General features: G+C 42.2%; 1 protein-coding gene across 3 annotated transcripts in view; it reads left to right on the top strand.

Moving 5' to 3' along the window:
* The first annotated feature begins 1,063 nt into the window (after window positions 1-1,063).
* Window positions 1,064-19,878, top strand: part of LOC726842 (optomotor-blind protein) — a 113,200-nt gene continuing 94,385 nt past the window's right edge. Inside the window, exons 1-2 of one of the 3 annotated variants that reach the window (XM_026441623.1) lie at window positions 1,064-3,604; window positions 17,032-17,356. In XM_026441623.1, coding sequence (XP_026297408.1) covers window positions 2,881-3,604; window positions 17,032-17,356 — 1,049 coding nt within the window. In that variant the 5' untranslated portion in view covers window positions 1,064-2,880. The remainder of the gene's footprint in view (window positions 3,605-17,031; window positions 17,357-19,878) is intronic. The other 2 variants (XM_026441621.1, XM_026441622.1) reach the window with 2 other exon arrangements.

Here is a 19,878-nt window from a genome sequence, read left to right as displayed (position 1 = left end):
TTTACGAATAGATTCAGACGTACCGTGTACTAATTTTAGGAAGGTTTTGATAGATAGATCGGTCGGCACGCGGTAAGATGCGCCCGAGTTGTTGACTCGTTCGAGGAACACGATGATAGGAACGTAATTTTTGTTCGATCTTTCGCTTTCGCAGAGAGAAATATTGTCGAAGGACGAGTAAACACGTCGATCGATTTCCACGGATCGAGAATTTGGAAACGGAGAAATCGGCGAGAGCTTCTCCCTGAAAAGGAAAAAAAAAAAGAAAAAAAAAAACACTCGGCACCTTGCAAATACTCTCTATGAAAAACATCTCGTCACAGAGCGCGGTTCCCCCCGTTCCTGAAAAGCTGCATGATTTTATCGCCCGATCCGCGGCAAAGCCCGTGAAAATCCAAGCAACGTGTCAATCGGCTGCGTTGTCGACAGCGAAGTTTCGAGCAACGTCGATCACCCCCTCCCCCCCCCCTCTCCCCTCCCCTACCCGACAACCTCGCGAACAACCCGTATGCAGCGGGGAGGGTGGTGTTAATGGGCGTATTCGCGGTTAACACCCTTAAATTCGCGCTGGGGTGGGGAGAGGGGACAGACGGCCGAGGGAGAGAGAGAGAGAGAAAGAAAGAGAAAGAGAAAGTGAGACGAGGGAAGAACATCCGGAGAGTCGTGCAGAACTCTCGTCGTCGGGGAGGGGGTAACGAGGACGGAGACACAGAATTCAGCCAAGAGAGAGAAAGAGAGAGTGAGCGCGCGAGAGAGAGTGATAGACAGAAAGAGAGAGAGAAGGAGAACGTCGGAAAAGGCGTCGAGAGCAACGCCGCTCGGATTGGCGCCGGAACGCCAATCCGAACTACGAGCGCTCATTATCGCCCGCTGCCCGCTGTGGTGGGGAGTCGGAGTAGACAGCACTACCCCTCCTCGTCCTTCTCCCGGCCGCTCGGCTAGTCTCGTTCTTGTTCGACGCGGTGGTGCACCGCGGTCGCCCGCTAGGTTGTCAAGGCAGGTTTCCCCCACCACGGCTCCACGGCCGAACGGTCGAAGGGGAAGGGAGGAGGAGCCCCTGCACCGTCTCAGTCTTCGCGTCGCTGCCCTCCAGCATTCACGCCTCCCGCGTCCGTTCGCAGCGGCGCAGGCACACTCCGCTCCGCTCTGTACGTACACGCACACACACGCGGCCTCCCCCTCCCCCTCCCGCCGCCGCGCCCTCCTCTCCCCCTCGCCCCCCGTCTCCTCCTCCTCTCCCCGCCGCCGTCGCTGCTGCTCCGTCCCGTCTCTACACGTAGACGCGCGCGTACACACGCCCTGAATCCGGACGAGGACTTTAGCACACCAACACCTCCGCGGGAGGTGTGGGGGTGAGCCCCCAGAGGAGGTGTCAATCCTAGCGCTGCTCAGTGACCATCGCGGCGCCACCCAAGTAACACCTTTCGTCCGCTCTCCAGCCCCGGCCGAGGCGGCTAGCGCGCACAGCACACAGCGTTACACAGTGTCGTCCGGAGAGCGCCTCCTCTCTCTCGGTCGTTTTTCGACTCCTCTCGCCTTTCGCGTTTCGCGCTACGATCGAGACCGGCCACCGGTCCAAACTGTCCTCGTCCTCGGCCCGTGTGTATCGTCCGCCCGTCGGACGGATTCCGCGCGGACCCGGAATCTTCTCTCTCGCTTTCCTCTCCGCCTCGCAACGGTCGACAGGAACAACAGGCGCGAACGAAGTACATACGATACACGCGTGTATAATAATATATATATATATATATATCCGAGGAGGGCGAAAAAGAGAGAGAGTATTTTTCTTCTTTTCCGCCACTGTCTCGGTCGCGTGTCGGTGTCGCGCGAACGTTTCGGATTCGCCTCGCGTCCCTCGAGTAAGTACACGCGTTCGAAATATATACGAAATACATACAGTGGTGAGGTGTGCGCTCGCTTATTTAACCGCACGGGTTAAAAAGTCGGGACATTTGTCGGTGTTCGAAACAGGAAGAAGTGAATGATGAAGTGAACAGTGAAAAGCAAGAAGAATATATAAAATCCTCGAGGTGGTGGTTTTGTTCGATCGATCGGTGTTTTCGGCGATTCGGTGTGACTCTGTCCAAGCGCCACCGCCGTCTCTCTGCGAGTTCATTCTTACACTCGTCTTTCCTCGTGGATAGGAGGAAGAGTGCTCTGTCTGTGCTTCGTGAGGAAAAACTCTCGTCTCTCTTCTCGCGAGAAAAGGAAAAATAAATAAATCCAACGACAGGGGATATTGTTTCCGAGGGTTCCAAGGTGAGGAGGTATTCTCGAGGAGGTCGAGGAGGAGGAAGGACGTACGATGTCGAGCGGACGTCTCGCGACGGACTTCGAGGGGAGATCGCAGGGGGAGCGACGAGAAGGCGGCGTGGATCGAGGCCTACGCTCCTGAACGTGGCACGTTGGAAATTCGTTGGAAAACTCGCGAGTATGCCCGAGAAAGATCCGAGCGACGGCCGAGACTGTCGAATCGCTCGAAATCGCGCTGGTAACATCGGCGTTCACTGAGATCATACAACGGTAATCGAATCCTACGAACAAACAAAACATCCCTCGTGCATCGAAAAAGAAGAAGAACAAGAACAAGAAGAAAGAAGAAGAAAAAGAAAGGGGAAAAAGGCAACCGCAACGTCTAAAATTCGATCCCCCCCGTAATGTGTATCGTGTCGTTGTGCGTGTGAAATCCAAGTTGTCGTACCTCGAACTAAGAGAGAGAAGAGAAGAAAAAGAAGAAGAAGAAGAAGAGGCAGTGAAGAGGAAAGGGAAAGAGGAAAATAGGGAAGGAAAGGAGGAGGAAAGGGAAAAGCCTCTCTCGGTTTCTCTGGGAAGCACTCGAAGAGGAGAATCTCGCGCGACTCGGCACACCCGCCCGTCTCGATGAGATTCGAACAAGACACAGCGTGCAGGGGTACCCACTGCGCCAGCACTCCGCAACCCTCCGCGCTGCAGCAGCGATCACGGATCGAGGAGGTGGCCGAGGAGGAGGTGGACTCCTCGTTGAAGGACATAGACGTGGGCGAGCGGCGCAGACGAGAATTGGAGGCTAACGTGGTCGAGGGTGCGAACACGGGGCCGAGGGCCGAGGCGGGGGGGCCTGGGATGGCGTACCCCGCGTCAGCGACGGCTCTCAACCAACACTCGGCCTTCGCAGCCACCTCGATCGCCGCCACGCCGCCGGCCAACCCCAACGGCCACATAACCGGCGCCGGCCACCTGCCCGCGCCCGCCGCCCCGCGCCCCACCGACTTCAGCGTCTCCTCCTTGCTCACCGCCGCGACCACTCACCCCCCGATACTGGGCGGCTCGTCCTCGCAGGGGAGCGCGTCGCCGCCGCCCGGCGGCCCGGGCAGTCCGGCCGCCGCGCCGGAAACGCCGCCCCCGCTGCCGAGCCAGAGGGAATTGTCCCATCCGTCCTCGGCGGTCGCCGCGGCAAGCTACTTCAGCGCTGCCGCCCTGGCGGCGGCCGGATTCTACAATCCGGCGGCCCATCTGCCGGCGACCAGCTCGCCCGGCCCGACGGCCCACCACCTCCAGGGCAAGGGGATCCTCAGCGGCACCCATCATCATCCGCATCTCAACCCCCACGGCATCACGCCGCCAGGTGAGCGATAACCTTTGCGTCCGCGTCTCTCTCTCCTCTCCTCTCCCGCCCAGAGGAGAGAAGCGTTCTTGGTGACGGTTTTATGCTGATGGTGGTGGTTTCAGGATGGCGAGAGAGAGAGAGGGAGAGTATCTCTTGCGACTCCTTTTGGAAGGAGATTTTTTCCATTTTGCTGAATGGTTATTTCTCTTTACCATTGTATATCTATTTAGAGAGATTGAAGATATTTGTTTTTGTGTTCAGGTTCAGGGGAGAAGATAGGGAAGGGTGTTAAGTAGTAACATCTTTCGATGGAAAGAATGGAAGCTAGATAAAAATCTAGATCGAAATCCGTGAGCGCTCGAGTAAGGAGTAAGTTTTATCTTGATCTAGAGATCCGTAAGAAAGGTTTTAATTAATCCGTGAGAATGTTTGACGCGGTTCTTCCATTTGATCGTTTTCCAGAGGAAAAAGTAGTTACTTTTGAAACGAACTTCGTTCATCCGACGATCTTTCGCACTTGTCACGACTTGTTCGTTCGATAAGCGAATCTGATAAACGTCACGAACAGAGACACAACAGATCCAATCTGCTCGAGAATTTGGATCGAGATTATTTGAGTAGCAGAGAAAAATGGTAGATTCTCGAATTCGGTAAACAAGTTTGGTCAAACTTGAAATTGGATCCAAAGAATTTCTTCGAACGTGTTACTCCAATTGGATAAATTTTTGTACCAACAGTTCCTCATCAGTGAGAAAAAGAATTAATCTTTATCTTCATTGGACTTTCGGAGAATTCTTCCAGAAAAATCCACGAAACTTTTTACAAATTTTCCATTCAGACTCGAAATTTGAGTATGAAGAGTGATTAGAAATTCTTCGAACGTATTACTCCAATTGGATAAATTTTTGTACCAACAGTTCCTCATCAATGAGAAAAGGAATTAATCTTTATCTTCATTGGAGACTTTCGGAGAATTTTCCATTCTTCCAGAAAAATCCACGAAACTTTTTACAAACTTTCCATTCAGACTCAAAATTTGAGTATGAAGAGTGATTAGAAATTCTCCAAGAGTAGATCTGTAACTTTGAAAGAACTTTTCTCTTACAACGCTAAGGAAAAGAAAAGCTATCTCTCAAATTTTTAAAAATCTCCTCGAAGAATCGCGACACGTGTTCTAAAATCCGAAGAAAATCGCATGGCCGCGCTCTACGATTCGTTTCATCGAAATACCGATATCCGCCGCGGAAAAATCGGCCGGCATTTAATTAAAATTGGATCCAGTTTGTCCAACGATCGACTTGTTGCGCGCCGCCGCGATTTCGGCGCGGAATTCGCGCCCCAATTTTGGAGGAGGTTTGTCCATCGTTCTCGACAACCGATTGCAAATGATTTTCGCCGATCTCGAGAAGTTTTGGACGCTCGCCACGCGGATGTTAATCACGTTTCAAACGGTTCGATGAAACCTCGGTTGGAGGGAATCGAGGCAGGCGTTGCCGGTTTTCGATGGCCGGCAGTTTGCGGTTTTAAGTGAAACGGGAGGGAAAGATGATTTGTTCGGCGGACGAAAATTGGTTTGTAAGCGGTTTCTTACGGCTTCGAATCGATGAAGGATGAATTAAAACGAGCGGGAACGAAGTGGCTCGGGATGGGAATGGCATAAACGGTTGACGGTTATGTTCTTACTCGGTGAATAATTTATGGATAGAGATAGAGAAATGTACGAGTATATATGTATATATTCTTGCAGTGTAAGAAGAATAATTTATAGGGTGCGCGATAATGAAAGCGATGATGAAAACGTGTACAGTGGAAATATTAAGTTAAGCTTAGTTCTTCTTGGAGAGATTTCGTGGATTAAATTTTCGACTCGAATTTGAAGGTTCGTGTAATATTTTGTCTTCAACAGCAAGTTGAGGATCTCTTTTTTTGTGATATCGATAAATGGAAAAGGTATTCGTGAAATTAGGATCCTGGTTGACGAAGAATTATTTTCTCGAATCGTCCAAGAAACAAAAGGATCGAAGGGAATCTGATTAACAAGCTCGCTCCTCGAGGAATTGAAACGAAATTGAAGCGGAAACTCGACGAGGCGGGTTAAAATTCATAGACGTACGAAAAATTTCTTAAATTTTGGTTAGAAATTACAGTATTCGTAATTACTTTATCTTCTGAGAAAATTAATTATTACGCGACAATTACAGCGCGACAAGTGTAATAAAAATTAACCTAACCTCGACTTTTCCATTCCCTCCCCTTTCCTTCTTTTTTTCTCCAGGACATAGTATCAGGTGTCAGCTGAATACAAAATGGAAGCTCAAGCTGCCCTGTGTCGAAATTACCCAAATTTATAGCGTAGCTCGATTTTTAAATTTTAAAAAAATTACTCCTTACTTCTCTTCTCTTCCGCAAAACGAAGAGTCGAATCCTTTACACATCCCTCGTCAATGTCTCGGTTACAAACTATTCAACCTCAGAATTTTCTTCTCGCAAAATGTCTCATTCGTTGGTGTACGCAATCAGAAATTGGAAACCTCGTGTCTTGATCTTGATAATCGTCCGAGGAAAGAAAATCTAATTTAATACTCCGCAACCTCCGAGACAAAGATCTCTGGTGTCTGGGCACCGGTAGTGTCCTGGCGCGGTGCCATCCTGAGAGACCGGAAGCGCGCTCGGTTTCCGCGTCTCCCTTACGCAACGCGGCCGACGGGAAAAGTGTGGAAAAGTGGCGCTTTTGTTCGAAAATTCCAGCCCCGGCTGGACGTTGTCCGGCGCGATAAAAAACGTGGCTAATTAACGCCGCGTAATTATTCGTTCAAGTCCTTTTGATTATCGCGCAAGATTATGATAACGTGAAAAAAAGAAAGAAAGGAAGCCTTTTTCAAAGTGAAAGTTTCTTTTAACTCTTGCTAACTTTTTCGACTCGATCGAAAGTATTCTTTGATAAAAAATTTTCTCGAAATTGATGCCAATCTCTTTCTCTCTTCTTTCGTGAGATTAACCAATTTTGCGCAATGATGATTTACGATGTAATTTCTTAAGAGGATCTAAGAAAAGAAAAGTGAGATAAAGTTTTAGAGAATTTTCGAGATTCTTCGATGATTTGATAATTAATTTCAGATTAATTTTGAGAAGAATTTTAGAGAATTCTGTTTTTCATTTTTTTCAAGAATGTGAGTTGTGATAGCTTTGATGGTGGATCTATGGATTATTGATTATAATTGTGATATCACGTTGCACGGGAGACAGTTTAGAAAGCTGCTGGTTGTCGTTCCACGATTTTTTCCCCTGTTCCTCCGTTGTCGAACAGAAAGCAGGGACACAGAAGGCGAGGAGTGGAAAGAATTCTTGGCGCGTTTCTTTGCCGTAATGTCGGCCATGTTGTTAACCGACTGGCGCATTGTACTGCTCCCTATCAAAGAAATACACTCTACATTCGTAATTTCTTGTAAAGAAGAAGAAGGAAAAAAGAAATCTCCCAATTTCCCCAACGCAATTGAAATAATAATAATAATAATAATAACTGAAAATAATTTAACAACAGGATTAACATATTCTTTGTCAGTTTCAAATTTAAGAAAATTCAAAAAAAAATCCCTTAATTATAAATAATCGGCGAAATATTAAAATTAAAGAAAAAAATTGCAATGGAAACTCAATAAGAAACAGTATCGAGTTTTCGAAAGAGATCGTTCGGCTGAGATCGAAGGAAGAAGGAAGAAGAAGGAAAAAAAAGGAAGACTCGTCGACTGTTCAAGATCCATTAGCGTAGATAAGAAAGGAAGAAAAGAGAAAGAGAGAAGTAGCTGTCAACGGAACCGTGCCGCGAGGAATTAAGCATCGACCATCCCCATAAATTCTCGGTTGGAGAAACTGTGAATTAATCCGGATGGCTGATAGGAATCGCGGGTCACGCGGCGTTATGCCCGTGGTTCTGGTTCAACGGGATGATTAACAGCTACTCCTGCAACTTGGAAACCGGCCTAAGAATAACACCGTAAAACCTAGAATTGGATGGAGGCGGTGGTCGATCATTGGCGGGATTCGAGAAACGCTTTCGAGAAGCCGAATATCGTCCAAGAGAAACCAGACACAGCGTGCATTTTCCTCTCTGGATTTCGGCCACCTGGTGGCGAATCGAAAGCGGAAGGGAAGTAGAATAATTTGAAAGGAATCGTGAAGTGAACGAGGAAGGTTTACAAAATTATGGTTTTTTGGGAAGACATTTTGGAGAAATTGATGATGAAGGATTTTTGTGAAAATGAAAGGGGAAATTGTTACTATTCGTGATGTGTGCTTCAGAGGAAAAAATGGATAACGTTGTGAGAGGATTGAACGATCGTTTCAGTGAGAAATTGGAAATTCTTGGATAAAGTAAAAATAGTAAAGTGTGAAAAGAAAGAAGGAAAAGTTGAAATCTGAAAAATTCTGGCCAAGGTCCGGAATCGGCAACACGTGCCAATTTTTCAAATTCTTCAAGTACTATGGTAATCGTAATTTTTAATTAAGTGATTTGCAAATGGCGGCAATTAGACGATAAGTGTATTTCGAGTGCGACGCAATTATTATTATCAATGACTTCATTACGAAGTCATTTTCACTCGTTATCCGTAATAATTCTAAAAATACCTTAAAAAAAACTGTGATAAACCGCGATGACTAGACTAGACAACAGACGAAACTCACATTTATATATTCTTCCCCTTTAAAGAAGCGAGTGAAATTCGTAGAAAAGAATCTTCGATCCAATTCATAATAAAACAACAATTCAACGAAACTCAGAGGCGCAATTTAAATCATTCCTCCAAATTAAAAAATTATTTTATTTAATAATTTCCTGACGAATCGTAAATGAACGAAAAAAGAAAAGAAGAATGATTTATTCGATCAATCCAATCGGCAAAAGATTCTTTAAAAGAAGAAATTACAAAACGTTTCACGCGACGAAAGAGGCTGTCCTCGACTCGTCCAACGCGACGATACCCGATTTCCGCCGATCTCGATCGCTTCTTTCTTTCTCTCGTATCGTAGCGTCAAACGAATCGGAGAGAAGCGATTTTCAACGCGTTATTACAACGTCTCACGACGTTATTACATAGCTTTTCCAGTCCTACCCTCGCTTCGTTTGCCTCGAATGATGAATTAATTCGAGGCCGCGCCCTCGTTGTCACGCGTTCGTCTTGGCCGATGTCGAAGAAGGGAGCGGTTGAACACTATTTTGAACAGCAGGGGAATTCTGGAAACACGTTCGAGAAAGATTGTTGGTTCTGGAAACATGTGTGAGAGGATCGATTTTTGTTTCCTTTTCTCGCATGCAGAATGGCGGAAAAGAAATTGTTCGATTTCAACTCTCGGTTAAAGATATTGCGTTTAAGTATTTTCTTCGGTTCGAGAATTTTTTTTCTTTATCGATAACGAGTCGATTATTCGGATACACATTTGCCATTGTTCATTGTGCCTTGTAGCGAATGTATATCCGGGTTCGTTCGGTCTCTGGATTTTTGGTTTCCCTCGGCTTTTTTTCCCGGTAGTACGATAAAAGGGATACGATAAAGAAAAATTGGAGACCGGGAGGGGGACTTAGGGGAATAATTATTTCTTTATTGTCAATATTTCTTGTACTACTGACGTCACATACTAAACTCGGAGAACTTCTAGCTCTTTATAGGCAATAAATTTTAATAATTACGTTATGCGTGGTATTATACTACGTAAAATATGAAATTTATAGCGGATACTATACTATAAACACGGCCACTCTTCCCTGTATTAATAAAAGGTTAATTAGTTATTGAAAAATATGAAATTTTAAGCATATTTTTTTTTTGTTTTTTTTTTAATCGAGAGGTAAATATTTTATTATTATTATTATTATTATTCGTTATTTGAATTCCGCGAAAAATTCTTAAGAAATTTTCCCTCGTAAAACTGCAAGATCGATCGATCTTTCGTTCGCTGAGCGGTGAAAATTTTTCAACGAACGATTTCCAATTTTCCTTAACGACGTTTTTTTTTTTTTCATAGAGACGATCCCTCTTCGAATTGTTCCTCGATTGAGGGAGGGAGGGGGGGAAGTTTGGACGAAAGATAAAATAGACGCAGAGAGCGAGGATCGATTTTGGCAGACGAATTTGGACGACGAATTTTCGTGCGCTCTCTCTCGTCTCTGCCGGAGTTTCCCTCGCCTCTTAAATTGCAGCCAGTTTGCATTCCCCGGCGCAGCCCTCGTCCCGAGTATCTCGAGACGTGCGAAGAATATCCGCCGCGCGATGCTCGTTTCGTAGGCGATAGGCGCGAAGCGTGCTCCTAAAGCGCGGAGACTTTATTGATCGTTTGTTGTCGCTAAACTTAAGCTACTGTGTTAGAAAATGCAAACCTGCCCCGACGATATCCTATCCCATCCATATAACGTACGATCCATCCCTTCCTTTTTTTTAAAAAGAAATCTTCTTACGCAACTCGTTCCTTCTTCAATAATCGTCCATCGTTTGCATTTCCTTTCCGTTCGTGTGTGTGCGGCAAGCAAGCTTGATTTATACAATGATACAATGAGTCTTTATAAGAAGAAAAAGGAAGAAAAATCTGGATACTCGTTTATAAATAATGGTCCGTTATTTATACATCTGGTCGCGAAAGGATGCGCGATATCATGATTTAGAAAGCGATTTATAGCAGCCCGGGAGTGGGAAAGTTGGTAGCGCTTTTCCCCGATACGTCATCGGGGAAGAGAACGATCTGTCATTCTTATTGGCCGTCCGTCCCGTCAATTCTCGGCCTCTTCCTCTTCTAGCTGAGCGGGCTGCAAGCCAACTTGACCGCAGTCCAGCGGCGATTAATCTCACCAAGGGCATGACCGACGTTCCCCGCATTCGAAATTCCCGCCACGTATCGCGCCGCGTAACCCGTGGTCCCGTGGAGAAAACGAGCGGAATGAGGAAAACGGGGAAAACAGACTGAGTGTCGCGATACCTCCTACCATTCTTCTTCCATCAATTTTTCTTTTTTCTTTTTTCTTTTCTTTTTTTTTCGAGAGAGAGAAGAATCAGAGAACGGATATTTGAATTGTGTTGCTTCGTGGAGTAAATCACGTTTAACACGAATGATAAAAGGGTCGTATTGAATGAATTTAATTTTCGATGGAATGGAGAAGATTAGATTGGATTTTTTCGTACAATTTATTAATCGATTTATTATTCCACGAAATTGTATAAATTTGATTAATAATAATAAATCGTGCAAATAAATTTGAATTGAATAATTCGTTAATTTTTATCAATTGTTAAGTCGCAACGCGATAGGATTTAAGAGTTGATGGTTATTTCAACATGATAAGAGTACTCGTCTCGTTAAATTTGGATTTGAATGTAAGCGCCACACAGTGGATGCACAAATTCGATCGCAGAGACATCTGCGCAGATATCGTAATAATTATGTTTAGACGCGTAGTATACGAAGCAGTGGTGAGACAGGTTAGTGTCGTGCTTGCAAAAGTTTAATAAAATGGTGTTAACGGTTTGTTTTCGTTTCGTTAATTAGTGAATCGGTGAAAATAGTGAGAAACTGGTAATGCATGAGCTGCTGGAAAGATTAGGTAATTAACTCTCCGTAAATACATAATTTTTCTTCTTTCTCTTTACTTTGTCGTTACACGGTTGCTCCACGGTTGGATTTCGAATCAAATACATTCGACGATCGAAATGTGAACATGATTTCGTTATAAATAATCCGATATTTATTCGTTCGATATCTTTCTATGATAGAAAAAGTGAATACTAGTATCGTGATCGAAAAGTGAACGGTATAAAGATATTAAAAATTGATATATATGTGTATATATATGTATACGTACATCGATAGATGTATATATTTCGTTATTTTTCCCGAGCAACAATTATCGTATTTTTAATACAGATCGATTTAATAGAGAAAAATCGAGGTGTATAAAAATCGTTTTACGATACTCGTCCACAATTTTTCGTGCCATTTTTTTTCCCCTGGCCGAAGAAATCGATTTGAATCGAGTCGTTCACATTTCGAGACACGAGTATGTTCGGCGGCGTGGGGAGGGGAGGGGAGGGGAGGGGAAAAATAAAAACAGACGACCGATAGAAAGCGGCGCAATTAATGGCAGCCGGCATTGTAGTCCACGTTTCCAGGTGAAATTTGCTCGGATAAAAAATGGAGCGATCGTTTATCGAAACTCGTTGTTCGTTTTTTTTTTTTTCACGTTCTACGCGATACATTCGGAAAATCGTTTCTGCTTTCCTTCTGATCGATATTCAATCGCCATTTTTATCTCGATAATTGGTCCAATCCAATCTTTTGAATTTTATTCGCAAGAGGGAGAAAATTTTATAGAATAATCGGTTTAAAAAGTTTAAGACTACGGGAATAATGATATATCGAATTATTATTCGATAAATAATAAACATTTATCGTAATATATATAATCTCTTTTTAAATAATTTTTATCTATACGAACAAAAAGGAGGGAATTGAAAGGAAACGAAATTCTTTTATCGATATTCGCATATATATATATATATATATATATATATATATATATATATATATATATATATATATATAATTAAATCGATTTCGAACAATTTTCGAACCGGAACAGTTGGATATTCCATATTGGGGAAATTCGACGAACCAACAAGTGGTTCGAAAATCGAGGCTGGCTCGACCTCGATGAATCATCATCGTCATTAACGTGCGTAAAATATATAAAACACGACCGGTAATAATTATCTCCGGGAACGGTAATGCTCGAATAATTACGTGGAAACGGGGAACAGGTTGCACAGCTTTTCCAAAATTGCCATGCTCCGTTCCAAAAATTCTCTCGAAATGTACGCTGTTAGCTGCCGCGATGATGGAACAACAATACAATTTAATTGCATCCGCGGTGGATCGTTTATGGTGAAATAATATTATCAAATTATTAATAAACCACATTTCCGCTTCTAACCGGTAGGAATATCAACACCGTTGTTGAAATTGCATCGTTACAAAGCTTGTTGAAGAAAATCAACAAGCAAATTGCACAACATTTCTCGTGCAATACCGACCATCGCGAGTTTTAACAATTTCACAGATTCTAGTTTCGAAAATAATTTCGAGGGAGAAAGAATCGCGATGAAAAAAAATATGTATAAATATATTTAAAGATACTTTTTATTCGTATCTGTATTACATTCTATTCCAAGAGCAGGGTAAGAATTGGAATCGAATCGAGGCTCGCGCAATGATTCGAGAAGAATTTCAATTAATTATTTTATATCATTATCGACTAGTTGCGCGAGTGTAAATACTTGGGAAACTATATAAACATTTTCCTAAAAGAGAGACAGAGAGAGAGATAACATGGTTGAACGAAAAATAGAAATTTTCAATTTTAATTTAAAAAACGAACGAATTATTTTTATTTTCATAAAAATAAAATTACCAAATCGTTATATACGTAAATTGGAAAATTTTAGGAAAGAGATTTTTAAAAATGTATCATTTCTTTATTTCTATATTGAATGTGGTGAAAGGAGGAGACGAAACGTAAAAATCAGGATCCATTATCCGTGAAAAATGAAGGGTGTTCGAAACACGAGAGATACACGGTATACATATATATATATACACACACATATATATATACAAAACGGATAAATAGTATCGATTTAAATGATCGGCTCGCACGGACTTTGCATGATAACAATCATGAAGTCATTAACAGTGGCAACAGGTTTTGTATTTTTTCTTCTTTTTTTTTTCCTTTCCTTTTTTTCCTTTTTTCTTCTTCTTTTTTTTTCCCCCGTCTGCTGTCGGTAATTGATTGAAACGAAAAGAAAATACCGGGAGCCGTGTCCGTGTTGTTAACTATTAACCGTGTCATTATTCATAAATAATATAATCGTGATTTGCATCGTTATGAACGATAATCGAGCACGCTTATTCAACCGTGTATTTCTTGGCCAGAGAAAAAATTCATAAACAATTGTTATTAAGTATAAATTATACAATTGTGATTAATTAGAATAATCTATCTTTTTTTTTTTTAGAGATTGCAATTGAATGAAAAATTTAAATTTAAGCGAATATTGTAAAAATATTTTGTTTAAAGTCTCATTTGAAACGCGCCAAAAATTTAAATTTCTGCTTATTCAATCGTGTATTTCTTGGCCAGAGAAAAAATTCATAAACAATTGTTATTAAATATAAATTATACAATTGTGAATATCGCGATTAATTAGAATAATCTATCTTTTTTTTTATCTTTTTCTTCGAAAAATTTGCTGGAATAAGAGATTGCAATTGAATGAAAAATTTAAATTTAAGCGAATATTGTAAAAATATTTTGTTTAAAGTCTCATTTGAAACGCGTCAAAAATTTAAATTTCTGCTTATTCAATTGTGTATTTCTTGGCCAGAGAAAAAATTCGTAAACAATTGTTATTAAATATAAATTATACAATTGTGATTAATTAGAATAATCTATTTTTTTTTTATCTTTTTCTTCGAAAAACTTGCTGGAATAAGAGATTGTAATTATGAAAAATTTAAATTTAAGCGAATATTGTAAAAATATTTTGTTTAAAGTCTCATTTGAAACGCGCCAAAAATTTAAATTTCTGCTTATTCAATCGTGTATTTCTAGGCCAGAGAAAAAATTCGTAAACAATTGTTATTAAATATAAATTATACAATTGTGATTAATTAGAATAATCTATTTTTTTTTTATCTTTTTCTTCGAAAAACTTGCTGGAATAAGAGATTGTAATTATGAAAAATTTAAATTTAAGCGAATATTGTAAAAATATTTTGTTTAAAGTCTCATTTGAAACGCGCCAAAAATTTAAATTTCTGCTTATTCAATCGTGTATTTCTTGGCCAGAGAAAAAAATTCATAAACAATTGTTATTAAATATAAATTATACAATTGCGATTAATTAGAATAATCTATCTTTTTTTTTATCTTTTTTATCTTCGAAAAAGAATAAAAAATTTAAATTTAAGCGATTATTGTAAAAATATTTTGTTTAAAGATTCTCTCTCTCTCTCTCTCTCTCTTTCTCGTTTGAAACGCGTGAAAAATTTAAATTTCCATCGCGCAAAGAAAATTTTGTTTAGGATAGAAACGAAGGATATTTCGATGTTGCATCTCGTGGAATATAAAAATTGGAGGATAGTTGGCAAGTTCCTTTTTTTTTTTTTCCCCACCAAAGTTTTGCAACCGATCGGAGATCGAACGAAATTTTTTACGAACGAAAGTGATGAGTTTTATTTTTCTTTTTCTATTTTTTTTTTTTTTTTTCAACGCAACAGGTAGTTCGCGATTGATCGGAAGTAAAGAAAACATGTTGGAAATCGAAGGATAAGCCGCTGTAAATAATGAAATTGTTCGCATGAAAAAGCGGTCAGTGGTCGAGCTTCGAATTCGAATTCTTCTCTCTTTTTTTTCCCGTAGATTTTTCGTTTCGTATAAATTGCTTCTTCTTCTTTTTTTTTTTATTGCCTAGCGAATTAATAATCGTAAATTATGCGATCGATCCGCTCGAATGAAATAATCGGCAATTTCGAAGAAAAAGGCGGGAAATTCGATGCGATACAAGAATTTCAAAGTCGAGTCTTCTTCTTATATTTCAAGTGTCCGCTCGCTTATTGATTCGTTCAATGATACTTGAAAGGACGCCGACGAAATTTAGAAAAATTTCCCAACAAGATCGCGGCGTACGATAAATATTGTTTCTATTTGCGAAAGAATTAGCAGCAATAAGACGTTACGCGACAAGTGATAGAGAATATTTAATTTGATCATTCGACTCGTTTGGGGAAACGAAGTAAATTTGATTTGAACAGGCTAAGCAACAGGTTTTTAACTTATTTGTTTATCGATTGTTATTCCAAAAGTGCGCGTAATATTTGCTTAATACTTTATTCAATGTTTGCGTGCTAGTAAATATTCCAAACTCTATTCAAACTCTGTGCACGATGATTTCGAATTATTCGATAAATCGATAATGCTACGTTTCTGCGCGAAATTGTTCGAAATTTATTTATATCTTTCTATATGTTTAGTTCAATCATCTTCCTTTATCGAAGAAAATATTTATTCGAATTTTCTCTGACGTTGAAGATCGATCGATCAATTCTTCTTTACCAACAACTCTAAGAAGAACTTAGGGAAATACATATATAAAAAAGATAAAATCGTTCTCCAATTGAAACACAATTGGCGGACACGAAGAGTCCAGGAGGATTATTCGAGGTTGGAGGCGAAGAGATGGAGGTTGAACGAGATGAAGGGATAAAAAGTGAAAGACAACCGCTTAAAGTTGGCGAGGGTGGGTCGACTGACAGTTCGCAACCCTCCCCCACCCAACTTGAAACTACTTGTTACTTTTTTCTTCTTCTTCTTCTTTTTTTTCTCTCTTCAACTCTCGTGCCCCGAAGGTTGCTCTGTCGGGAAAAGTTCGAAAGTTGCCCCAAGGTAGATAGATTTCTCTCTCTCTCTCTCTCCCTCTTCTCACTCGGAGAAGAAAATCGCTGAAAATACCCGAGCGTGCACAGCACCTTAAAAATAGAGCGTTCGAGAGGTCAATAGAGCGATCTCTGTGTTCCAGACAATTGCCCTTCCTTCCTTCCTTCTTCCTTTTTCGATCGAAGAAACGTGGATCTTCGACGTGGAAAAATCGAAAGATCGTGGAAAAAATATTTCGAACAGCGAAATTTCCAACGTTCGAGAGGAATAATATTAATAATAATAACTCGTTTCGGTTTGTTTCGCTTTAACTTTTACACCTTGGTTAAATTATTATCGAATTATCGGCGTTTATTAAAATTTCCGGCGTTGAAACGGGGCCATCGCCCGAATGATTGTTCATTGCGGTGTATTTAATTTGCAACAAAATCAAAGGTGTGTACGAATACACACGTAGGAGGATATTTTTCAATCAAGAATTACGGGTGGGTGTTCTCAAACACGGGAAAGTGACGGGGCGTCGCTGTTATTTTTCCCGCGGATCCGATTCGAATTAAACGTTAATAACGTTTTAATTAAACATCCGAGGGAATTGTAAATGCGCATTATCAAAACCGACACATCACTCGGCATTCGCCCGTATTGTTGTTGATTTACAGCGGCGGCCGGCAAGAAAGATAAAGTTTATCGTTTTCCCCGAGTTATTTAAACGGTCCCCGCGATAAAATAAATAATAACCATGGCATTTCCAATTCCTGTTTTAATTTTAATCCGCCAATAATCAAATCGAAACGCGGGCAATTAATCTCTCTAATAAATTCTCCACACCCCGTAAATCAACCCCTGAAACAACGATTCTTCTTTAACGAATTATATACACGTTTTACTCGAATTATATTCTTATAATTTCGTTCACTTTCTTCATCACAAGTTTTATTACACGAAATCCTCCCCCTTTCTCTTCCAGGTTTAGGCTTGGGTCCGCACACGCCGGAGGAAGCGGCCGTCCTGGCGGCAGCGGCGGCAGCGTTGCACCATCATCACCAAGGAGGCCCTGGTGGACCGGCGATGAGGCCGCTCAGGCCTCCCTTGCCCCCGGGGATGCTGCACACCTCGCCGCACCCCCTGGCGCCGCATCACCCCCTCGCGGGCCCCCACCACCCTCTCGTGCCCCCCCACCACCCGGAGGAGGACGGGGTCGTGGACGATCCCAAGGTGACCCTGGAGGGGAAAGAGCTTTGGGAGAAGTTCCACAAACTCGGCACGGAGATGGTCATCACGAAGAGCGGCCGGTAAGTGTTTGATTTTTACGTTCGTCTTATTCTTGCATGACAAATTATCTAGAATGATCCTTCGAATCGTGTCTTCTTATCGTAATTTGTACAATCGTCCAGGTTGTACAATTGTTGTATTTTTATTTTTTGCTGGGATCGAGTTAATTCTAGGGGAGAATGGAGGTTATTATAAATAAAGTGAAATTTCTCGGTCTCGAAAGTTTAAGAAAGAAAAAAGTGGTATCTAGAGACGAATAGGGCGAGTTCTAAGGTAGTTCGATTTCGATGATGACACTTGTTTTCAACAGAAAGAGAGAGAGGAGAAAAAGAGACGAGGAGGGGGGAGGTAACGCCGTAAGGCAAGAGCCGTGAGAAAAATGACGGGTTTCCAAGCGAAACATGAGAAGTAGCCGCGAGAAACCGCAGGGAATCGTTGCTCGCCTGCCTTTCGTCCGCGAATTCGGTCCGAGTTTCGGCGCGAAATTCGAAATTTCGCGCGACATCGAAAGATCGAGAGATCGAAACGAGGATCGATTACTATCCCTATAGGTACACCTGTATCTATACCTCGCCCTATTCGCGAAACACCTTTCATCGCGTTTTTAAAGATTCAGGGATTCTATGTCCGGGCACGCTTCCCCCCTTCCTCTTCTCAGTCGTTCCACGATTGGAAATCCTTTCAAGCGCAAACTTTTACGCAAAACGCGGGGTTCGCGACGAGAAGAAAACGGTAGAAGAAAGGGGTAGTTTCAGTTGGGAAACACGAGCTGTAATAGCCGGGGAAAGAGAACAACGAGCTTATAGCCTCGCGCTTATACCCTTCGATCTATACTTGTTATTCCTTCCCTCTCTCTCTCCTTTCGAATTCTAAACGCCGCGTTTTCTTTTAAATATTCCCGATTTCCTCGAAATTATCGAATATTCAATTTTCATCGAGGAAATATATATTTCGTCAAATTCAAGAGAAGGGATTTCCGTTCGCGATACGAGCGAGATCCACTCCTGGGTTACCTTACCAACCGTCGTGAATGGGCGGCAATTTTGCGGGTGCTGCGGTGCTGGTTCCAATTTCGAGTGTACGCCGTTCCTCGAGAGACGCCTCGTGTCCCTCGTATCCCGATAGGAAGGGGCCTCGCGGACGGGCCCTGGTAATATCTCGTTTAGAAAGATTACAGGTTCGGTGAACAGGCTGCCAATGTATAAAACAAACATCGTTAAGCGAGCCCTATACTTAAGGAAAGGTAGAGAGAGAGAGAGAGAGAGGTGTTCGGGGCCTGGATCACCCCGGGCATTATACGAGTCTCTACATCCTTCTCTCTCTCTCTCTTACGCGTTAGAATAGAGAGAGAGAGTGGCTGTCGGTCGGCCACTGGTACAGGTCAGGAACGAAACGAACGGAGGGAGAGGCGCGCGTACGTATTGAGACGTAGACCACCGGACGCAGGATTGGGCCAGCCGCAATTTCCGCGCGTGTAATTATCCTCGTGATCGTCCTCGCCGTCGACGTGGCCTTAAGCTTGTTATCCTGGAGATTGATTTAGAGCGGCCTGCGCCCGATTATGCAGCAACGGAGGATCTAGGATTCTTGGAAAGTAGGATGATAAATTTATGAATTCCTTTTTTCATCTCCTTTATCTTACAAAAGAAGGAGTCAGAAGTCGGTATTCAAAATTTATCATTCTTCTGCGAGATCGTTTCGAGGATAGAAAATTGATCCAGTGTTAATAATAACTCGTACGCTTGGACCTTCGCTTCCTTTCTTTTTTTTTGCGCATCCTGGTTCGATCTTTATCTTGTTTACTCGTTCCTTGAAAAAACTTGGAACCGCAGCGTTAAAATAAAATATCGCGATAAGGAAATAAGAATAATCCGACGTAAAGTATTAAAATTTCTCGAGCGTTTCACGAGGTGGTTGATTACGATAATAATGAAATTCACCCAGATAATTACAACAAGTAAGGGCGCACAGTTTCGAGAGAATCGACGGTTAATGGATCTCCTCTACCCCCCACTCCCCTACCCTAGTTCGATCGTGAAAGAAACGGTTGTTAATTACGGTTTCGGTCGCGTGTACACACGCACAAAGCGGAAGTGCGCGCGTAGAAATTCGCGTAAGCGGTCGATCGAGGGGAGGGGAGGGGAGGGAGAGAGAGAGAGGCCGGTTAAACGAGTCAATTAGGCCAACGTCTCGGCAAGCGTTTGTATAAAGTATATATATATACAGGGAAAGAGAGAGAGACTTACTTTTTTCTTTTCTTTTCTTTTCTTTTCTTTTTTTTTCGACGATTTGACGCGGTTACAAGAGCCGCTCTCTTCGAGCCTCGAGCTCGAACCCTGTTGAGATCGTTTAGCCACTCTTTTATGAAACTTAATTTCCGTGATTTTTAAATGAAATAAAGCGTCAAAGGGAGCACGCGAGCGAACAAACGAGCAATAAAGCTGGCCACACAGTTCCTCGTCGGGATCACTCGAGTCATCCCAACGAGGAGAGTTATACAGGCTTGCTACGTGCCACCATTTTTTTTTTTTCCCCCCCCTTT

The sequence above is a fragment of the Apis mellifera genome, linkage group LG7, assembly GCF_003254395.2.
Source record: "Apis mellifera strain DH4 linkage group LG7, Amel_HAv3.1, whole genome shotgun sequence".
Taxonomy (NCBI): Eukaryota; Metazoa; Arthropoda; class Insecta; order Hymenoptera; family Apidae; genus Apis; species Apis mellifera.
This window is presented reverse-complemented; position numbering and strand designations above follow the sequence as displayed.